The sequence below is a fragment of the Heloderma suspectum genome, chromosome 1 (genome assembly GCF_057233095.1).
Source record: "Heloderma suspectum isolate Gila_16-S chromosome 1, 16-S_ref, whole genome shotgun sequence".
In the NCBI taxonomy this organism is placed as follows: Eukaryota; Metazoa; Chordata; class Lepidosauria; order Squamata; family Helodermatidae; genus Heloderma; species Heloderma suspectum.
Genome location: NC_139458.1, coordinates 93,883,312 through 93,906,890, shown reverse-complemented (window position 1 = coordinate 93,906,890; position 23,579 = coordinate 93,883,312). Strand labels below are relative to the sequence as shown.

General features: G+C 42.8%; 1 protein-coding gene across 2 annotated transcripts in view; it reads right to left on the bottom strand.

Annotated features, from left to right (window-relative positions):
* Positions 1 to 23,579, bottom strand: part of PAMR1 (peptidase domain containing associated with muscle regeneration 1) — a 73,816-nt gene that overhangs the window by 2,945 nt on the left and 47,292 nt on the right. Inside the window, exons 7-10 of one of the 2 annotated variants that reach the window (XM_084827937.1) lie at positions 10,180 to 10,350; positions 7,787 to 8,002; positions 6,323 to 6,389; positions 2,268 to 2,500 (exon numbers count right to left, since the gene is read on the bottom strand). In XM_084827937.1, the coding sequence (XP_084684063.1) occupies positions 2,268 to 2,500; positions 6,323 to 6,389; positions 7,787 to 8,002; positions 10,180 to 10,350 (687 nt within the window). The remainder of the gene's footprint in view (positions 1 to 2,267; positions 2,501 to 6,322; positions 6,390 to 7,786; positions 8,003 to 10,179; positions 10,351 to 23,579) is intronic. The other variant, XM_084827945.1, reaches the window with a different exon arrangement.

The following is a 23,579-nucleotide window of genomic DNA, read 5'->3' as shown; positions in this document are numbered from 1 at the left end:
CTTGTAAGATTATACTTTGTTTTGGAGGCAAAATATATTTTAGCATGAGTCTAATCAAACATGGATGAATGCCCAGAAGAATCAGGTTACAGTTTTAATAAAAGTTCTAAGGAGTTAGGGGGCCCTGGGTTTGCCAAGAAAAAGAGGAGGTACTTCACAGTTGTGCACACACAAAAATGTTTATCCCCTCAGCTAGGATCACAGTGGAAGATAAGCTGTGGACTGTGACGGTTCTAGTTCTACAAGCCCATTCCTGTTCCTCCCTCACTGAAATGGGGCCTCCCACCTTAACACTAATGGGCATTTTACCAGTACAATAATACAGATGTAAATGGATGTCTATTCAATCACCACATATAACCCCTGTCAACTAAGGGATGACAATAAGTAGTCAATGATTTTAGTGCATTCCTTTGTGAACTCTGTTGTTTTGGTAGACTCTGCAGCCAACGTTAAGCACCATAAGGCTCCCCTGATTTCTGTGGGATAGATAAGCACATGTTTCATTTTTCTCACTGAAATGAATCAGAATTAAAATCCAGAATTTGGCTGGATTGTGCTCATTATTTTTGTAAGAGGCTTTTTTGCATATTAATATCTATGATTATTGGTTGTTATCACATGATGGGCATGTCCTTTGACTGGCCATAATTTGCACTCACTTTTTGTGAACTACTACTCATGAGGATTAAAAAAAAAATCCCTCAAATCTTTTCAAGTACTTCCCAGAAGAACTTGAAAAAATGAATGGATTAGGCAAATTGCTCACCATCAGTCCCTCTCCCTTCTCAAGGATTGCCTGTTCCTTAACAAGAAATGATGTCATTTCCTGCCAGAAAGAAGGATTTGTAATTTCCTCTGCCTTCAAGGCAGAAAAATACAAACCCTTTTCCTTCAAAACAGAGGAAGCCACAAATCCCAAGCTCACTGGCAAAAAAATGACATTCCTGCTGCCTTGGGAGGCCTCCAGCTCTGAAAGGTGGCCAATAAATATTTTAAATAAGTAACATAATTTCACTTAAGGATGAGACCTGCTTTGGCCTCTCCTGCTCCCATTAAGTCCTCCCAACAGCCAGTGACTTTCTCCTCTTGGCTTACAAAAAGGTGTGGAACTGGCAGATGAGACTTGTGGGCAGCGGGGGCAGGAGTGAATCACATTCAGAGATGGATTTGGATGGGTCTGGCTCACAATGGATTGACACTTTTGCATTGGTATTTCAAATTGTCCCAATCTGAACTCTGCCCCGATTTGAACTTTGTCCCCATCACTATTATGTTTATTGGATTCACATTTTTGGATAAAAGTATTTGAGGGGCACTCTCCTCCTTTTGTAGTTATTAAATCGGAACCACATGTATCAAACTTAAAAGCAAATTGACATCAATCTTAAATAATCACCCAAGAAGGGAAGAAAAGAGGTGGCACAAGTGAAGTGGTGTAACTGAAGACTGAATGGAGAGAACTAAGAGTTGCAACCAAATGATTGGATCTACTCCTCTTATGGATAATTTGGACAATCTGCTTTCTAGTTCTAGGAACTACTATACTTGCAGATATGGCCAGAGCAACACTGAGCAAGTTTTGACATACAAGTTGGTAGGAAGCTGTGTGTGGTGTCTTGTGTGAATGTTCAAACATCATTTATTTGATTTCCTGACAGAGTGACTGTGGTGATTCACTTCTGTTATTAATGTCAAGCTGGCTTTGCTACAAAGGGTTGTACCCAGATTCCCTGGACCTGAAAAATCCATTTGCCAATCATACCTCATATAAAGATTTAGACATGACAAACCCAGCAAAGCCAGTGACACACAGCAGAGGTTCCAGATTACAGAGCTGGTGTACATGTCTACTCGGAAATAAGCTCCACTGACTTCAATGGGACTTACTCCCAGGTAAGAGTATACAAGACTGCAGCCTAAGAACATGAGTTGAAGACCTTTTTATATAAATTTAGCTATAAATTTAGTGGGTGACATAAGCTGCTATTCTTGCTGCCTCAGCTGTCTGTCTTCAACCCACACACAAGTCAGCATTATAGGTAAAATAATATTAGCCCACTTCACCAGGCTGTAGTAAGGATTTCTGAGATCTTCATTACACTTAAACGCTTAAAATCAGCTATATAAAGTATTAAAAGGTATTTTTATTATTATTATTATTATTATTATTATTATTATTAATGCAGCATGGTTAGGACTAACTGAGCATGTTAATAGCAACTTTGTTATTATGGATATTGCTAATTTGGTAACTGTCTTCTCACTTGGAATGCATGAAGGGGCCCTCCCACTCCATTTTCCTGTTTTCAGACAGGTTCTCCGGCTGCTTCCCAGGCGACGGTAGAAGGGAGAAATGCAATCATACTGAAGCTGGGTGTGAAGATGCTGGAAACCTGGAGGTAGCTCTCCAAATGGTAGTGATGGTTTTTTGGTTGGATATACTTCCAGCTTCTGCTTGCTAAATGCAGATGAATAGAGCTGATGCAAGGGAGTCTCTCTGTTTCGGTGCATAAAGAACATAGGAATATAAGCAACAGGCCAAAAAACTTGTCATTGCTGCGTCTTTCTAACATCAGTTGCAGCGTCTTTAAGCCATCAATTTCAGTGAGTTTAAGCATGCCTAGCTGTGCTAGATTGTGGTAAGTGAGTCTTAGTTTCTCTGGATGGTCCCCTAAGGGGCTGGATGCACCTGATCTCATAAGCTAAGCAGGGTCAGCCCTGGTTAGTACTTGGATGGGAGACCACCTGGGAATCAGGCTTCCTGCACTGAGCAGACGCAATGGTCTTGTAGGCCCCTTCCAACCATATGATTCTATGCTTCTATGCTGCCAAGGTTGCCAATGGTCAACAGAATACTTAAGGAAAGGCCTTAGCTCAGTGGCCAAGCACGTTTGTGCTTGCAGATGGTTCCAGCTCCAGTCCAGAGTCTCTTCACTTAAAAAGATCTGAGGTCTTAGGCTGGGAAAGCCCTGTGCCTGATGTCTTGGAGATTCACTGCTAGTCAGATTAGACTTTGCTTGGTCCTGTGGACCAATGGCCTGACGCATGAGACTTCAAAATGCTGTTGCAGAGAATATGATTGTTTCACAAGGCTATTACTGGCTATTTTACAAGGCTAATATTGTCCCCATTCATGAGGCTGAGAAATTACATTGGAAACAGCTGCCAACACGATTAAGAACTCTTCCTAGAAGAAATTCAAACAGTAACAGTGTAATTATTCCTTTATTAGGGACACACATGCATGTACACAGAGAATCACAAAGCAGTGAGTTAGAACGCAAGTTTCACAGCAATCTTCCCTGGCTCAATGCCCCCCCCCCAAAAAAAAAACTGAGGGAAGTGGAGGAGACATTGCTTGTACTGGGCATAACAGAAAAATGCTTTATGTGCTCTTTTCTCTGGTCACATTTACAGTAGGTACAAAAACAGGCTGAAATAAATGCTGTGATTTACTGATGAAGAACTGCAGTTGTGGTGTCAAAATGAGCATCTCGTTGCCAACTGTTCCAAAACACCAGAACATAGGAAACTGCTTTATAACAAGTCAGACCATTGGTGGTGTTAAAAGATTTTAAATAAGGACACTATATAAACAACACCTATGTTTTAAGTGTGTATTTATGGAGGATTACTTGTTAGGAAAGTGTTCTGAAATCTTTAGAGATTGGTAGCGTTGAGTCATGCCATAAATTAAACACAACAACAACAACAACAACAACAACAAATAGAATTCTCATGGCATTTCAGCCCATGGGGATAAACAAAGGGAAATGGGACATATTTTCCCCCTTTTTGTGTGTGAAAGCCACAATTCTGTGTGTCTCTGATTCCCAAGAATTTTTGCCAGAAATATATGAGCTCCAGGGAACATAAATAATGGACTTTGTGTTATAACGTACAGTTTGATACTATCCAATAATTTTAATATATTCATTGGGCTCCATCTATAGCCCTATTCTTGCATAGCCATTCTTGCATAACTGAATAGAGCAAATGTGTGAGGAGAGGGAGCACTCCGGCACACACACACATACACACACACCCATCATTGCATGTGTTGCCCTCTAGTCATGGAGGGTGACTGTCTGAAGAGATCATCCTGTATCCATAGAGGCTCTCTGCATGAGCCAGAATGCTGGAACACTCCCTCTCCTTACACATTTGCTCTGTTCAGGTATGGAACACCTGAATAGGGCTTATAGATCTAAGGCAAGGTTGATGTACAGGAAATAGTGATACCCATACATACATGCATACATGTATACTAATGTGTGTGTGTGTGTGTGTGTGTGATAAGAATTGTGGGGAAAAAAGACTGCTCTTGCGGATAGGGTGCTGGTGTTAGAAAGCGGATTACACCTCAAACACTTCTCGTGGATCCTTCCTCCCAAAGCAAGCGAGGAAGAAAATGCGGAGGGGTGCATGTGGCAGGGGCAGAGGGAGAGACTGGAAGAGCTTGGGAATGCATGCTACAGTTTGGGAGTGTGCAGCTTTTAAAAAGAGGAGGAATCTCCCTTAAGCACAGACCTACAGATATGAATTTATAGCACAAGAGGCTATGAAGTCAGAAAATCCAAACGCTTCAAAGTGCTTTTTACTAATTTGTAAGTGGCACTTTACCACTGACTGTTGCGAAAAATGTCTATTCCGAAGTCCCATCAATTTCATTGTGACTTGCTTCTAAGTATGTACATATTCAAGATTAAAATTTGTTTTTTTTTTTAACTTTAGGGTTGCTGTGAGTTTTGTCCCTTGTATTTATGTTGATTTTGATTTTATGCTGATTTTGTGTTTATTTTTTATGTTAGTTTGTTGTAAGCTGCCCAGAGAACTTTATGTTATGGGGCAGCATACAAATGTCTTAAGAGAGAGAGCAATCCTATGGCCCCTAGACAAAGTTGTATCCCATATTCCAAGACCTCCCCACCTCCTTATCCCTTACTCCACAGTGTCACAACTAGATGGGCAAAAAAGCCTGTCTAGCCAAAATGCAGAATGGGAGGAGCATGGAAGTGCTCCTCTGAGTTCAGAGACTTATGAATATCCAGGACAGATCACATAGGATTGTGCCCTAAATGAATAAATAAGATTGTGTCCTTAGAAAAAGGCACACTGGGGTTTCACGGGCTTATATGTCTGGATAAGCTCCAGCAAAGGATCCTCCTCATGGGATTATGTTTTTTAAAAAAGGATGGTATGATAATTCATTCTGATGAGACAAGCTCATGAAATCCACTGAATAAGAGCCAAAGTAATCACAAGAGCACTGAAAGTTTCACTGTAGCCTCCCCCAACCTCATGTTCTCCATATGTTTTCTACACATGATAGAGGTGTACCAAGTTATGCATGGTGTGGAGAATGTGGACAGGGAGACATTTTTCTCCCTCTCTCATAATAATAGAACCCGAGGTCACCCCATGAAGCTGATTGGTGGGAGATTCCAGACAGATAAAAGGAAGTACTTCTTCACACAGTGCATAGTCAAACTATGGAATTCACTACCACAATATGTAGTGATGGCCTCCAATTGGATGGCTTTAAAGGGGGATTAGCCAAATTCCTGGAGGAGAAGGCTATCAATGGCTACTAGTCCTGATGCCTCTATGCTACCTCCAGTATCAGAGGCAGTAAGGCAATTTACATCAGCTGCTGGGGAACATGGGCAGGAGGGTGCTGTTGCACTCATGGCTTGCTTGTGGATTTCCTGTTGACAGCTGTTGGTCAGCCACTGTGTGAACAGAATGCTGGACTGGATGGACCCTTGGTCTGATCCAGCATGGCTCTTCTTATGTTCTTATGTTTTGAACTACAGTTCCAAGAATTCCTGATCATTGGCCATGCTGGCTGGGCTTGATTGAAGTTGAAGTCGAAAACGTTTGGAGGGCACCAGGCTGAAGAAGGCTGTTATATAATTTGACCCTGCCTGCCACACCCATGTTTTGCAGCTCCCTTAGAAGATCCTTCTTAGTCTTTCATGTATTAGGTTTCACTCATCCAGTTGTAACAGGTCTATCAGTAGTCTATAACAATCTCTAAGGATGGATGTTTCACCTGTTGAATTATTAATTTCACTATGGTTTGATGTAATATCTGTTCATTTGACCATCTCTACCCACATGTTGTCTTTGGCTGACTCCTCCTCCTTGGGTGCCTAGGCCCAGTGGGCACCCATCTAACTAACAACCATTACTTATAGAACATCAATATAGTTCAGACAAAATGCTTCACAGGATGATTGCCCAACCAAGCTGAGACATATAGGAAAAAGCAACAACATTTCTTGTCCATATTGCAGGTAAGGCATTGCAATCTTACCTTGACTGAACCTGCATGGGGAGTACTTTCTGTCTCACCAGGTCAGAGATCTTTGGCTCTCTGCAAGCTAGAAAAAAAAAACATAATGTTGCACAATGCTTTTCCATGCTCAGAGCTCAAACTTTATGGTTTATATCCCTGTCCACCTTTTTGTGTCACTAACAACAACAGAGTTGGATCCAGACTAACAGTGCAATCCAATCCACGCCTACTCAGAAGTCAGTCCCACTGAGCTCAATGGGAAGTACTCCCAGATAAGTATGTATAAGATTGCAGCCTAGCTGCAATTAATTCCCACTGAAATAAATGGAATTAGTCATGACTAACTTTTCATGTTGATGTCAATGGGACCTAAGAGCAACCAACTTAGTCTGGATCCAACCAATGATCTATTTCCCTGAAGCTTGCAGGAATACTTTGTCTTGCAAGCATGACTCCTTTCCTAAGAAAGGTTTACAAGGTTAGGTAGTTGCTATGTAACTCATCTTCCCTATGCAGTTCTTTGAAGCCTTTAACACATGTTGGGGAAGGAAAAACCAATTGTGGAAGAAGAACTGGATTCTTCTACAATAAAACCTACTTCCAGGCTGCTATTGTTCCTAATGTAACTTACAAAAATACAATCCATGACCTTGATTTTGCAGTTTGTTACTGTTACGATTTCTACTACTAAGTCAAATTTGGTCATTCATTGATGGGGAAAACATTGTTTTTTTTCCCCATTTCCTCAATTTCCTCTTGATTTGATCCTTTAAATTAGCTAATCTAACAGAAAGTTGGGGAAAGCAAAGTGTCACGATGCTGGGTCGCAGGAACTTTTAGGGTGCTTACTTCTTAGATAAAGCAGAGCAGTATTGCTCTGTTAGAAAGCTGATGGGGAGGAAAGCAGGAAGCATGAGATTCTTAGACTGAAGGAAAATTGGGCAGGCAAGAGGGCAGGTTAGCCTTACAGGCACAAGAGCCGATGCTAGAAGTCAAGTAAAGACAGTAAATGCCAACAATTGCCCAAACAGTCATCAGTGCTGACTTAGAAGCTGTCACAGTCCCAGCAGGTCATTGGAAGCCAATGAGCTGTCTTGGTGAGTGGAAACACTCTGGAACCTGAAAAAATATCACAGCCAGCCCAGGGAACCTTCTTACCTGCAGCCCGAGGTGGTTTACCACATAAGACAACAAAGCAGAAAAAGAAAAGTCCCCAGTTTTAGATCCTGGCATAAAGGTCTGACAGCAAGAGAGTTTGTTGTCATTTCCTTCTGGGTTCGTAACACTTACAAAACCTAGAAATACATATCTGATGGATTCACTACCAAATTCCTTCACTGGACCCAGCAGATGAGGAGAACTGGCAACACTGTCCGCCTCTATATCAGGTGCCAGTCAGCCCTTGTTAGGAAATACCTTCTGTATCAATAAAATGAGCTATAAAACAAAGTCAGTTTTCTTTGATAAAAGATTCTAAATTACCTTTTATGCAGATTGGCTGTTTCCCTGTCCATTCTCCATCCTCTTGGCAAGTCCTTTGCTCATTACCACTGAGAATGTAGGAGTTATTGCAAAAGAATGTAATGACTGTTCCAATTTTTGCATAACGGCCATTCATCAGTGCAGTATCTTCCATCATTTTTCTGTACCCATTGAGTGGAGAACCAGGATCAGAGCAGTTTCTGTCTTCTATGACCTCTGGGGAGGTGAGGGGTATATGATTTTTTCAAAGTAGCCCTAGATCATTCAACAGTTTGTGTATTCGCTGAATACAGCCATGCATAAGATTAACTATTCTTTTACAAGCATTCAAGAAGTAAATATACCAGCATTAAAATAGTCAACTAACTCTACAGGAATAAGCAATTAGATCTGGTGAAATCTAACTGCATAGACCAATGCAAAGGGGTCACTTTGAGAAGTAATATTCTGTTGGACCGTTCCCTAGTTACATCGAGCAAGTGATAAGCTCCATCTGTGTTTTAATAGTTTGTGTTACGAAATACTCTTGTAAACCAAAAATCTGACTGCCTAAACTTAGAAGACATTGTCCTTCTAGTTCATCCAGCAATTCAACAGTTTGTTACAAAACTGTCATTTCATTTATCATTGATTGATTGACAGCAGCTATGAGTTGTCATTCCAGCCAAAGATGCTGAAGGCAATGCAGAGGGCGGCAGGGGCGGGGGGGGGGGATCAAAATCTATAGTGAAATATTTACAATAGCTTAGATCCTGAGGTGCCCAACTGTCCATGGAAGGAGTTTTCTGTGACTTCAAGAGCCAGAAGAGGAGATCAAGTGTGAACGATTCTGCTCTGCCTTCTCCACCCCCTGATGGGATCCAAAGCTCCATTCACAGAAAGAAGGGAAGGGAAATTATTTTTTGCTGATCGCCCCTCACTCCTGTGCCACCTCCCATGCTGTTCCAGAGGGTTTCCCAACCCATGGGGGGCTGCAGGGAGAAGGAGAAATTGGCAAAAATAGCATCTCCCTCTTCCATTAGTGGGTGTTGGTAGCAGGGCTTCCATGAGTGAAACTGCTCATGACTGCTTTGTATCCAACCCAATATTTCTTACTCTGGTGCACCCACAGTGCAAGATTATATATCATTGCAGGAGGAAAAACAAAAGAAATGCTGGCTGGGAAGGAGACATAAAGAAGGGAGGGGCTGTAGCTCAGTGGTAGAGAACCTGCTTTGCGTGCAAAAGGTCCCATGTTCAATCCTCGGCTTCTCTAGGTAGGGCAAGGAAAAAATCAACCTGAAACTCTGGGGAGCCACTGCCAGTCAGTGTCAACAATACTGGGTTAGATGGACCCAGGGTCTGACTCAGTATAAGGCAGCATCCTATGTTCCTATGCTCCCAACGCTCCAACAATTTATTTAAATATTATATTTTGTAAAGCCCTCACTTTTTTTAGACATTATTTGAGTACTAAGAGGAGAACAGAGTGGACTGCATGAGCTTGATCTCCACACGTTCATTGTAAGTTCTGGAAGAGCTCCCACATGCACAGCTAGGTGTGTGGAGGGCTCTCCCCATGTTCAGCCATTTCCCAGCCACTTCAGTATAGTAATTCGAAGAACGTATGCTGAGAAAGGCAATAGGGGAGGTAGTCCTTTAAGCACAGATGGACAGTTCTGACTTCAAAACAAAGGAGGACTGCAAATCTGTACATTGGCATTAACTAAGGACTAGTTTATTTGTTAGCCTTAAAGAGTGCCACAGGTAAAGAAGTCTCTCTGCACCAGTTCTGGTCATGAGAGACTCAAGCCTTGCCCCGTGTTCCTAGCAAGCAGGGCTAGCTACCCACAATGATGGCAGCTGCTTACCCCCAAACGCAACCCTAGCTTTTCCTTCCCAGAAAGAACAAGGAAGTGGTTGAATGGGCTGCGTTCATTTCTCTCTCCGGCAAAAGCTGCTAGTGCCCCCAGCAGGGAGGAGCAAAAGATGAGAAAAGCAGCTGCCACAATACCCAGAAATGAAAGGAGTGCATGAAGAGGTTTCCTTGTATCCCACTCCCTAGCAAAGAGAAGCTAGAACTTCTTCAAGGAGCAGCAGGTGATAGAGAACTGCACAACTCTTGCTGTTTTCGGGGAGCAGAGGCTAAGGGCATGAACTGGAAGGCAATTCTTCAGCAGATGATGCCGATTCAGGCACAGAGAGGTTTCAGTTCAGGTTGCTTCTCCGTAGGACAGTCCCATATGAAGTAATCGTAAGACATATTACATTACAGAGAGATCCATAAAATTAATGTGAAAGCACGAATTCGTCAACCTGAAAATAAAACATCTTTGCTGTCTATTAGTCCCACTGACTTCTTTAAAAGAAAATATCATGGTTGCAAAACAATAATAAATGTAAATTAGCCTTACCACATCCAGGATGGTGCGTTGACCAGCTCCCATTTAGCTGACAGTAGGCAACACGGCTGCCCGTTAAGGTGTGACCTGCGTTGCATTCGAAGTAAACCTGGGCCCCGTATTTAAAGTCATCTCCTTCCACAAAACCATGAGCAGGAGCACCTGGAGTGCTACACATCACCACTGACAGTTCAGGTATTTCAAAAAAATCCACTTTATTACAAAAACAGGACTGCTTTAGGTTGATTCTTTACTTAGAACGTAATAAAACTATTAAGCAAGAAGAGTTACAGGAAACAAAACAAAACCAAACCAATGAGACTTGTATGTACACTGATTTTTTTTTAAAGCGTAACTCCGATCTACCAAGTGTTGATGTGCCTTCTTAAATACTACCACTTGGCTCATTGGATTGGTCATTTGATTGAAAGCAGAAGTGCCCAAGCACTTATAGCACTGGCTGAGCCCGTAAGTTCTCTGTTCTACCCAAAGTTTTCAATGAAAGGGGCCACTTACCAGCATCAAAGGTCTACAAAACTGGAGCGATCACTACTCATTTTAGGTCGCTATATATTAGTGACTTTGGTATAGAAAAGGTAGCTTTACAGTGATAAGTAATATATTTGGTGTGATTCAGCCAAAGTGGTGCTGATTTTGAAGTCCCATTCATTTCTGTTGGAGAGTTATTCATATACATTACTCTCCCACTGACATCGATAGGATTTAAGTGATTTACTTTGGCTGAACCCATAGCTTGAATGCAAACATTTAATGAGAAGGACCTTCAAAACATTTAGCCACCTGTGCTTTTGTTAAGCTAGCACAGCCTTCCCCAACCTGATGACCTCCATATATTTTGGTCAACAACTCCAACGATCCTTAACCACACTGGCCATGCAGGCTTAAGATGATGACAGTTGTAGTCCAAAACATCTAGAGGGCATCAGCTTGGGAAAGGCTGAGCTAAAGAATCCCAGTGACATTGAAGCAATATGTCCAGAATAGTCCTCAGGTTTAGGAGATGGAGAGAGCAATCCTATGTCCCTTAGAATCTGGGGGACATGGGATTATTCGGTTTCTTGGCTACAAGGTTGGAAAAAGGGCTCTGACCTCCCAGCCAGGAAACCACACTCCCCTTCCCCTCCCGCTCATAGCCAGCGCAGAGAGAACCGCATCGGCTACCTCTCCACATTCAGAAAACAGAGCACAGAGACGGGGAGAAGGGGGCATTCCCAAGGGCAGGGAGAGGAATGGCAAATGCTATGGCTGCCCCAGCCTCCTCCTTTCCCCTTCCCAAAGCCTCTGCTAGATGGGCGAAATCTCCTATCTAGCTTAAATGCAGAGCAGGACGCATGATACTGCTCTGCATAGGATACACATGAGCCTCCGAGTTCAGAGGCTTAGGAGTATCCAGGGTGGATCAGATAGGATTGCGCCCTAAGCTTGGCATAGGTAGCGTCGCACAAATAAGACCTTGTTCTTTTTTCCTGTCCCATAATCACATCAGAATATCCCATAATGTGGAGATTCTGTTCCACAGTGGAATGGCATACCCTTCTCCATCAAGAAGCAAACATAGGTTTCATTTCATTTCCATTTATTTCATTTCTATACTTTCAATAGCCAAAGCTCTCTGGGTGGTTCACAAAAGTTACAAAACAAAATATAAAAAATGTCAACATACTAAATTTCAAAACAATTTAAAGCAGGTAAAAAACAGTTACAATAAAATATTGGGACCTGATAAAACAGCTGATGTTAAAAAAAACCCTCCATCATATGTCATCAAATGCGTGGGGTAGAAGATAGTCTTAATCTAGTGCCAAAAAGATAACAATGTTGGCACCAGGCAGACCTCAGTGGGGAGAGCATTCCACAATGCGGGGGGGGGGGGTACCATCAAGAAGGCCCTCTTCCTTGTTGCCACCCTCTGAACCTTCCTCGAAGGAGGCACTCAGTGGAGAGCATCAGATAGTCAGCGTAATATACAGGTAGGTTCATACTGGAAGAGGCACTCCATCAGGTATTGCAGTCCTGAGCCATGTAAGGCTTTATAGGTCAAAACCAGCACCTTGAATTGGGCTTGCAAATGTAACAGGCAGGCAGTGCAAGTGGGCCAGAATTGGTGTTTTATGTTCAGACTTCCTGGTCCCTTCTATCAATTTGGCTGCTGAATTTTGCACAAGCTGCAGCTTCTGAACTGTCTTCAAAGGCATCCTACATCAAGCACATTGCAGTAATCTAACTTGGAGTTTACCAGACCAGAGACTACCCATGCGAGGTTCTCCCTGTCCAGATAGGGGTGTAGTTGGGCCACCAACCAAAGCCAGTAGAAGGCATTCCATGCCACCGAAGCCACCTGAGTCTCAAGTGACAACAATGACACCAGCAGGACCTGCTCCTTCAGATTTGGATGGGCTTTCCCCCCTCTCTCTTAAGTATCTTTTAAGTATACTTCTAATCTTCCACACATGATAATTCAAAGAATGAGCACACATGCATGCACACACATGTGTCTAGATTAGGGGTAGGCAACCTGGTGTCCCCATCAGCTCTAGCGAGCATGGACAATAGGAGATAATGGGAGTTGTAGTCCAAAACATCTGGAAGGTGCTGGACTGCCTATCCCTGATAGACACCTGTAGAAAGAATAAATGTTTGGCTCATTCTAAGAAGATATATCTAAAGGTATATTTTAAAGAGGAAGAGTCAATTGTTGTCCCCAAGGAGTTACTATATTCCATCATAATGCTGCAAACCTTTTCTCCTAGGTCCTGGAAAGAATCTAATCACCAGCTGGCAGCCTTATTGAGCTCTTTGCACTTCATTTTTCTTATTTTTGGAAGTGCTATTTAATTCCATCATGGTCCAATATTCTTCCAAAAATAGCTTGTGTCAAATGATCAACTGGAATCTTCCTTCCTTCCTTTGTTTTTTTCTTTCTTAAACTTCTAGGTGATGAATTCAATCTTGCACCAGCTCCTACTCTTTAAGCAGCAATTTTTGATAGTCCTAAATAGTATCCTGTTCCAGCACGATTTCAATCTCGGCACAAGAATGTATAAATATCCATTACTATCTTTGGTCACAATTATTATGCCATTTCTTTGAGTTTTCGCACTGCTGAAACTGGTGGAACTATTATCTAAATTATTTCAACTCAAAAGGAAGCTATGGCCCCAGTGAGCACTGTTACCACAATAGTACTAATTCCATACAAACTATTTTGCCATTGGCTTCAGTTGGCTCATAACTGTAGTCTTACTCAGTTTACTAAGAGTTTCTCTAATGCAAATATTCACAAATATAATCTTTTCTAGCCCTCCCTGTCATGAATTACTAATACCTTTGAATTATTGCACTATTTATTCCTTACATTCCAACAGCCAGAGACTTTGTCCACATAAGGTTTGGCATCAAATATTACTTGAAAACCTTTGCTGAAAGACTGGGACAAAGTAACAAGGGGTGTGCACCAACCATCATTCCCTGTGATTAGAAGGTGGACCTATCAGTCATTGAACTCCTCTTCCTCCCCTTCCCTCTGCATTTTCTATATATATAAAAGCAAAGTACCAATTTTTGCAGGCAGGCTGTCTGCCTTTCTGCACCCTCCAAAGTTTGAGATGGTCCAGCTTTGGTTCTGGCCACTTCAGAGGGAATCCTGCTTCATCTCAAGGAGTCTCATAATCTCTCTGAAGCAGCCTGATTCAACTCAAATTCAAGATCCAGCTGAATCCAATACACATCTCTAACGGTAAGAACAACGCAAAGCACCCCTACAAAGAGAAGCCCCTACCATGCCTATCAGGTCAGATCTTGTACTGAAGACAATGGCACTTGAAGGCTATCATTCCCAATTTATTTATTTGTTAAAGCCAAATCACTTCAGTGTAGGAAAACAAATCTCCCATATTGACCCAGGGACAGTTAGTTGCACTTAAATTATATTGAAAGAAACTGAACTTTATGCTGGTTGCAACTAAGTTCTATTGATTTCAGTGGCTAGCTTTCTCTGGACAACTTTCAGATGGTAGCTGGGTTCAGCTGTTGCAGAAAAAAACAAGGGTCTTTTGGCTCCTTAGAGACTAACAAAGTTATCATGGCATAAACCTGGTATAGCCATGGCATAACCATGACTAGAGCCCACTTCATCAGCTGTGTGTCCACATCTGCACTGCCATGTGACAAATGCAAATGCGTCCATTTCATGGCACATACACGTGGAGAAATATTGTTAGGCTGGACATAAAGTACAAAGTGGGACAAGGTGTTCTACCTGATGTAAAAGCAAATGCTTACAATAACTTTTTTCACCCAGGAAAATGGGAGCAGTAAAGCTGCCTTGTAACCTATTTTATACCTCTGCCTTCTCCCAAAGCATTTCATGCAGTTTCTCTACAGCTGTATCCTTTTTACCGCATTCCTGCTTTATGCAAGAAAAGCTCTGAAGGTGTTTTTGAAACGAATGTTAGTACCTCGTGTGCTCTGTAGGGGCATTTCCTTTCATTATGCCTATGGCTGCCTGCCAGGTGTGTGAACCTGACTGATTCTTTCCCCCCTCGGATTCCACAGTACATTCAACAGCCTAGGACAGGCTCCCTTGTAAGATACATTTTTAAAATGCCTTTTAACACTCTCCCCTGTCTGTTTCACCTTTGCAGTCATCTTTGATGCTCTATCCGGAAAGAGGTTTCAGAGAGAGAAGGGAGGAGTGGGAACATTCTGTAAAGATCTGTACTTGTGACGTACATACACTGACAAAAGAAGTCACTCTTAAATCCCATTGAAATAAACACTGAATTGTGACTGTTGTGTTGACAACAAAGGAAGTGTCACCTAAATGGATGACAACTTATTCACTGCAAGAAAAAAGTTAGACGTGTGTCATTTCTCAGAAAAGAAATACAAGAAGGGAAATGCACAAACTAACACTAAGCACATTTAAGTCCCCATGGGTTGGATCCAGACTTAGTCATACTTAGAGTAGGGTCAATGGGACTTATGCTACCAACTAAGTGAAGCCCCATTGATTTCAGTCGGTCTACACTAGGTATGACTACATCTGGATCCAATCAAATTATTTCAAAGAGAAAATATTATTTCAAAGAGAACATTCTTAATTCACTCATTAAAAGAAATGGAACTGAAATCCGTTTTACACTGCTAAGATTGGATCTTAACTTTCCTTCCATGAAAGGAACAGAGTTCACAGTCATGAAACAGGGCTTTCCCACCTTTCCCTTCCTTCTGTGGGCTCAAAATATCAGCTTTTGAGGGTTAAGGGATGCATGGGAATAGTATGGGATATGGGATAGACAGCTGTAGATGGAGGAGGGACTTGGCAGAAATCCCTTACATGAATGGAGGAGTAACTTAGGATCCAAGCCAATATTTTTAATGCTGAGATAAAAGCAGAGCTGGGCAGGGGGACATTTTCACTGCTGTAAATCACACCCTGGGTTGGGTGATTTTTTTGCACTCCTATATGCAAGATTGCAACCCTGTTTCCAAGGGGAAAGGTGACAGGAGAAGAGAGAGCTTCTCTCCATTGCTCAGGCAAATGGACCAATGTTCCCTGATCCACCTGAATGTAGTTGACTAGGCGGAGCAAAATGTAGAACAGGAGTGCAACACCGTGAAAGGACACGAAGGTAAAGAGACATTTCCTAGATGATAAAAGACACAATGGGATTACACCAAAGAGTTGAATAAATGTCCATATTGTATCAAAGAAGGTTTTTTTCCTGCCATCTCCCAGATATAGCAGCAGTAGAACCACGATTTTATGACATGGAAGGCATTCTTCCCCACCGGGTGCCCTCCAGATGTTTTTGACTACAACTCCCATAATCCCCATGCATGTCCATGTCTGGAGATGAAAGGAGTTGTGGTCCAACACATCTGCAGGGTGCCAGGGTGGGGAAGACTGCATAAAAGATACAATCCTATACTCAAAATCTTCCTGCTAAGAGGCTATAGGATTCAACAAAAGCCCTTCTGTGCTGACAGAACATCAGATATGCATCTGCCATGGCAGATATGCCAGCAGAGCACTTCAGATGTGCCACCAGAGTACTCTGCTGGTGGAACAGCTGAAATGGAGCTGTCTCATGGGTGGGACACAGGCAGCAGAGGGAAAGAGACACTCACACCATATCCTATAGCCCTTTCATCACTGGCCATGTCCCTGTCAACAGCGAATGTTTCACCAGCCCCAGACCTGGTACAACAAATCTCCCCCTAACCACATTGACTTTGCTGGGAAGGGAAACATTTAAAAAACAGCCATCTACATATTGATGACTGCCCCACCCACATCACCATGACAGAGCATAGGATACTGTGCAACTGAACACCCAATCACAGCACGCTATGACCAGTATATAAACCCCACACAGTGAGACCATAATCAGATAACAGGCAGGTGGTATTGAGGGCTCTGTCTCTCAGGTCATGCATACTCAAGAGTTCACAAGGGGGAACTCTGGTGAGGGGGAAATGTATAAAGAGCATTTTGCATACAAAGGGAACACACTGCACAAAACAGCCTGGCTTAGAACCATAGAATAGTAGTAGTTCTGGAAGTAGTAGTCCTTCCATCCTGGAAGATGGGCTGTTGGCAAGGTACGGGTTGCACCTCACAAAGGCTGGGAAGGATTTGGCCACAGCATGAAGAACTTCATCAGGAGGGCTTTAAACTGAATCCTATGGGGAAGGGAGATGTAAAGTTGGGGGTAACAATGGACGAAGGCTCATGCACCGCAACAGAGAGAACAGCTCTAATAGCGCCCAATAATAGTCTTCAGAAACATGTAGGAAGAAAGCCAGACCATGAAGCACATGGTCTTCAATGTCTATACACTAATGCCCAGAGTACGGGAAATGAACAGAATGAACTTGAACTCTTAATACAAGAGGGAAATTATGACTTGATAGTCATAATTGGTGGGATAATTGGTGTCCACCAGTCATAATTGGTGGGATGACTCTCATGACTGGAATATAGCAATGAAGGATATAACTTGTTCAAAAAGAATAGGAGGAACAGAAAGGGAGGTGGGGTTGCACTATATGTGAAAAATACATATATCTGCACAGAAATACAGGAGGATGAGCTTGGTAGCCCCATCAAGAACATCTGGATCAAAATAAATGGAGCAAAGAATAAAAGGAACCTGGTAGTCGGAGTCTACTACTGGCCACCCAATCAAGGAGAAGACAAGGATGAAACTTTTGAAAAGCAAATAGCCAATGTTTCAAGGAAGCGTGATGTAGTAGTAATAGGGGACTTCAATTTCCCCAATATTGCTTGGGAGACAAATTCTGCAAAACATGGTATCTCCAGGAAATTCCTGACTTGTGTGGCTGATCTAGAGGATTGACTTGATCCTAACCAACAGAGATGACATAGTGGATAAAGTAGCAGTTACAGGAACTCTGGGGGAAAGCGACCATGTTGTACTTGAGTTCTTGGTTCTAAGGGAAGCAAAAGCCGAGTGTAGCCAAACGCGTACCCTGGATTTTAGGAAAGCTGATTTTAATAAACTCAGAACAATGATCACTGTCTATTCTCTTTGAGAAATCATGGAGGATGGGTGAAGTGCCAGATGACTGGAGGGGGGCTAATGTTGTCCCTATCTTCAAAAAGGGTAAAAAGAAGGAACCTGGGAACTACAGACCAGTCAGTCTGACATCAATCCCTGGGAAAATTCTGGAGCAGCTTAAAGCAATCCATCTGTAAGCACCTTGAAAACAATGCAGTGATTACTCGAAGCCAACATGGATTTGTCAAAAACAAGTCCTGCCAGACAAATCTGATCTCATTTTTTGATCAAGTAACCTCCCTTGTGGACTGTGTGAATGCTGTGGACATAATATACCTCGACTTCAGCAGAGCTTTCGACAAAGTGCCCCATGATATCCTGATGAGCAAACTAGCTCAAAGTGGGCTAGATGAAACAACTCTCAGGTGGATCCACAGTTGGCTACAGAATCGGACTCAAAGAGTGCTTATCAATGGGATCTTCTCAAACTGGGGAGAGGTAACAAGTGGGGTACCGCAGGGCTCAGTCCTGGGCCCAGTGCTCTTCAACATTTTTATGAATGACTTGGAGGAGGAGGTGCAGGGAATGCTGATCAAATTTGCAGATGACACAAAATTGGGAGGGATAGCTAATACTTTGGAAGACAGAAACAAAATTCAAAGTGATCTGGATAGACTGGAGTGCTGGGCAGAAAACAGAATGAAATTTAATAGGGATAAATGCTAAGTTCTGCACCTAGGAAAAAGAAACCAAATGCACAGTTACAAGATGGGGCATACTTGGCTCAACAACACTACCTTGGAATTGTTGTCGATCACAAGCTGAATATGGGCCAACAATGTGATGCAAAAAAGGCAAATGCTCTTTTGGGCTGCATTCATAGAAGCATAGCTTCCAAATCCTGGGAAGTACTAGTTCCCCTCTACTCAGCACTGGTTAGGCCTCATCTGCAGTACTGTGTCCAGTTCTGCGCACCACATTTTAAGAAGGATGCAGACAAACTGGAGAGGGTTCAGAGGAGGGCAACAAAGATGATCAGGGGACTGGAAAAAACACCCTATGAAGAGAGACTGAAAGAACTGGGCATGTTTAGCCTTGAGAAGAGAAGACTGAGGGGAGATATGATGGCGCTCTTCAAGTACTTGAAAGGTTGTCACAGAGAGGAAGGCCAGGATCTCTTCTCAATCATCTCAGAGTGCAGGACACGGAATAATGGGCTCAAGTTACAGGAAGCCAGATTCCGGCTGAACATCAGGAAAAACTTCCTGACTGTTGGAGCAATATGACAATGGAACCAATGACCTAGGGAGGTGGTGGGCTCTCCCACACTGGAGGCATTCAAGACAAGGCTGGGCAGCCATCTGTCAGGGATGCTCTGATTTGGATTCCTGCATTGAGCAGGCGGTTGGACTCGATGGCCTTGTAGGGCCCTTCCAATCCTACTATTCTATGATTCTACTCAGTGGGACTTACTTCTGAGTAAACATGCATAGGATTGTGCTGTAAAAGTCTGATTTACTGTAGATACCCACCATAGTACAGAACATCCTAGATGGACTACATTCTACAGAGGTAGATTTCTCTATCTTCTGCAACACATAGCATTCAGAAATTTCACAACCACTCCTGCCTAGAAACTTTTAAATATGGTCATACCTGCTGTGTAACCAGAACAAATCCTTCTCGACCCATCCCAATTTACCAAGTCTTGAAAGAGTGCATGTGATCAAGGTGCACGCTGGCACAGCTTCAAGCATTTCTAGTGAAATTGGGACTCTTTTAATTCGTTAAGGGTAGGGATGGCGGAGAATTCCGCTATGGACTCCAGTGAGGCTGGATACTTTAGAACTCAGGACCCCGGAGCCTGTGGTGGAACAGAGCAATCCCCCCCGCCACCCCGCGAAATCCCCGCAGGCCGGATCCTACCTGCCTCCAGAGGTCCGGATCCGGCCGCTGCTGGCCGCTGCTCTGGTGCGCGGCCGCAAATGGCATCCTGCATAGGGGACGCCATTTGTGTCGCTGCTTTAGCCGTGATAGGCAGGACGCCATTTGCATCCACAGCGGCCTGGCTGTGGATCGGCCCGGCCGGCGGCTCCGCAGACATGCTGTGGAGCGGAGCTGGCCGGGGAGGATTCTGGGGGGGAGGAATGGATTGCCTCCCCCCCCGTCGAAGATTCTGGGGGGAGGACCGGATCGCCTCCCCCTCCTGCAGACGTCTAGTGGAGCAAGGTAAGTGGGGTTTCATACACCCCTATTTAAGGGTACAATCCTGTGTATGTTTAGTCAGAAAGAAGTCCTAGAACTCCCAGCATTCCCTATGGCTGACTGAGGAATGCTGGGAATTGTAGGACTTTTTTCTTTCTAAACATGCATAGAATTGATCCCTAAGGTGGAAAAGGAGGAATAATATAGGTCTCCAAATTGTGTAACAAGTCCATGGGTAGTATATATAAAATTTCATATAATCCTTGCCCTTTTCTTGCGATATTTGTCTTGTAAGAATGATATTTATTAAAGTCTCCTATGTTCTATGGGTATATTTAGAACCCAAAGACAATCTAGAATAAATGAAGACAGAGCAGCTGAATTTTTAAGTTACATATTCCACTATTAATAAGACACAGCAGATTTCATCCCCCCGCCCCCCCCCCCTATTACTTCTGGGTGACATTCCTCACTTTTGAATAATGTGCCATTTAGAAATGGTTTCTGTATTCAATCTGCTACAGGAAAATTGGATTACCTATTTAAACCACACTTTTCTCCCTTGAAGATTCTCTTATTAATCCCTTCCAAATCCTGACTGTTATTTGCACTTGTTCCATTTCTTCCCTGCATAAATAATCCTTTTCCTCCATTATTCACTGTTAAATAATACATAGGTTAATCTCATTCACCCACATCTCATCTATAATTTATCTACAGCCAGATAATAACTCTTTGCCTCCAATATGACTACAGATGTTGGTATTCACCACCTATACCATTGAAATTTGGCACACAAGAGCCTATAAAAATAGGAATGTTTGAGGAATTTGATCTTTGTAACTTCTGCTATGAACTGACATGGTCTGCACCTTCGAGTATGGATTGGAACGTACCTATCCATTGTATTTCAGACTTCTTGTGGATGTTGTGACACAGTTTGTGGATAAAAAAAGATATCAAAATACATTTAAACTTTTGTATTTGGGGCAAAAATATGTTTAAAAATACACATTTGAGTGTAGTTTTTCATGCAGATACCTATTTTTAAAAACTCACAGATTAATGAGGAAAGGATGAACAAGATTAACAAGCCTGCACTTGTACAGCTGTACACTGAAAAGGCTCCTCCCTGCAGATGTTCATGGTGTACATTTGGATGCTTACTCGCATGGTGTAAGTAGTTTTACTAAAGCCTGAACAGGGCTAATTTGTAGAAAGTAAGAGTCCCTTCCATTTGCCTCTTCACTCCCTTTCAACCTCAAGGTGAAAACAGACATACATTTTAAATCTAGCAATAACATTTTGAACCCACACTCCCAACCCTGACAGCAAATGCTTCCAGATGCAGCAGATGTGTGTTCAAGGCATTTCCGCTATTTAGAATGTCTGTCTTCACCCTCCTCTCAGTTTACCTATTTGTCTAACATTCTTTCACTCTGATTGTGAACATGAAATGGAATACTACAGTGACCATCAACTGTCACGTTATGCTTTCATTGGTGGATTTAGAGTCCTGTTTTTGTACCCTTTCATGAGCAAAACATCTTTTCTGCAATTATCCCACCAGCCAGGAATAATTCGAATAAAGCAATGATGTAATCCCAGCAGCGATGAAAATCTTTTCATGCCTTTCCAGCCAAGTGGAACCCACCCTGATGTTTTCCAGCTCCATGCTCCTGTGAATGAGACAGTAACCATGTGAAAGTATGCTTGGGTCAGCCACTGTGATGTATTCATCCGGAGGCAATTTGGAGGCTGTTGCTTACAACTAGCCTCTTGATCTTTATCAGCATTGTTCGAATCCTTTAGAAATCTGTGTCTTTGGATACAACCTTTCCAGTGATTTAGTTAACCCATTTAATTATAGAACCGAACTGGTTTGAGTATAAGGTTGGGCTGAATGAAAGTTATGAACATCCCTATCATTCTTTACCATCTCTATGTTTCTAACATTAATAATGTGGACATGTTCCAAAAGCTCTCCCTTGGTAAGTGCAACTTCAATACCAGAGTACGTAACTGCTTAAAGGAAAATGTCATGACTGAATAAGGGATGAAGTTTTCTTTTTAATAATAATACAAAATAAACTATATTTGTATCCTGCCCTTTCTTCCACTGAGCTCAAGGTGGCATTATCATCATCACTATTCTTATTCTTATTCTGAGTTTGCTATTAGTATATGGAATTTTGGGGGTGATCAGGAGGGGTGAGCAACACGCTTAGCTGAAACAACCCTGGGGTGATATGGTCAAATTGCCTCATACTACTCTGTAAAAAAGATACAACAGCAAGAGTCAATCAGGATACAGAGCTAATTAACAGCACTGGGTGCATCAGAGAGCCTTGGGTACAAACAGGGATAGCAAGAGGGGGCAATGTTGTTTAGCAGTCAGGTGGAGCCATATAAGTTTCTTATTAGCCTGGGTTTCTTGTGTATAAAAATACTAGCATGTTCAGCATGTTTTGTAGTGGTAGTGATTTCATCCTCTTAGAAACTGGCCTGATCTGCTCTGCTGTTTTACTGTGTACTTCTGACCACTTAGCTGGGAGACTATTTGTTTATAACTCAGGAAAGTTTGCTAAGTCTTCATTTTCTGGATTCAGGCTGCTTTATTCAGCTAATTCTGCTAACAGTAACTAGGGTATGAGTGACTGTGGCCAGGTCCAATTTCTTGAGGATGGGACACCAGTGGTGCACTTCTTTCAGATTTGCTACAAATATCCATCTTTTCCTAGTAACAATATTTGAGCGTATGGATGAAGCCCATATATAATCACAGTAGCTATTCAAGTCTTTAAATTTATCTTTTCCCCTTCATGCTGTCATGCAGAAGATGGAGCAGAGTTGTTCTCTGTTGCACCAGAGGGCAGGACTAGAACCAACGGCTGGAAGCTGCAGGGAAGCAGATTTCAGCTAAACGTTAGGAGAAACTTTCTAACAGTGAGGTCCCTCTGGCAGTGCCTCAGGAGGTAGTGGGGTCTCCTTTCACTGGAGTTGTTTAAGCATTGGCTGGATGTCAGGGGTGCCATAGCTGCATCCTGCACTGCAGATCTCACATTGTCCATGGGGTTGGACTAGAAGATCTTCTAGGTCTCTTCTGACTCTATGACCTGGTTCAATGATCACTGCAGCCCACCATGGCTTATTAGCTATGGTGGGCTGCAGTGCCCACGAGCACTAGATTGGCAATCCACGCCCCCCCCCATCTCCACAGTGGCTTCTCACTGCATGTGAACCTGGCAAGGGTGGGTGGTTGCGGTGGTTGACAAGCCACCCAGAACCCATGAGATGTTTTAAGTTTCTGGGTAGCTTGTCAACCACCCCAACAACCCACCCTCACCAGGTTCACATGTAATGAGAAGCTATGCTGTGCTGCTGTCATGCCCCCAATATTCAAAATAATGGCTGCCGCCACAACAACAAGCCTCACAGGGAAATTCACCCACAGTGGCTTCTTGTTACGTGCAAACTGGGCTAAAGATTCTATGATTCACTGACTGAGGGGGGCAGGGGTGGGAAGGAAGCTGCCACATGGCTTAATCCAAGGCCACACAGTGATTCTGTTGCAGAGCTGAAAAACGTGCATCCTTCCCTGTGCATCGTTTTGCCTGTCCAACTCCTAGACCAAATTTTGAGCCTGACCTTCCTTGTTGC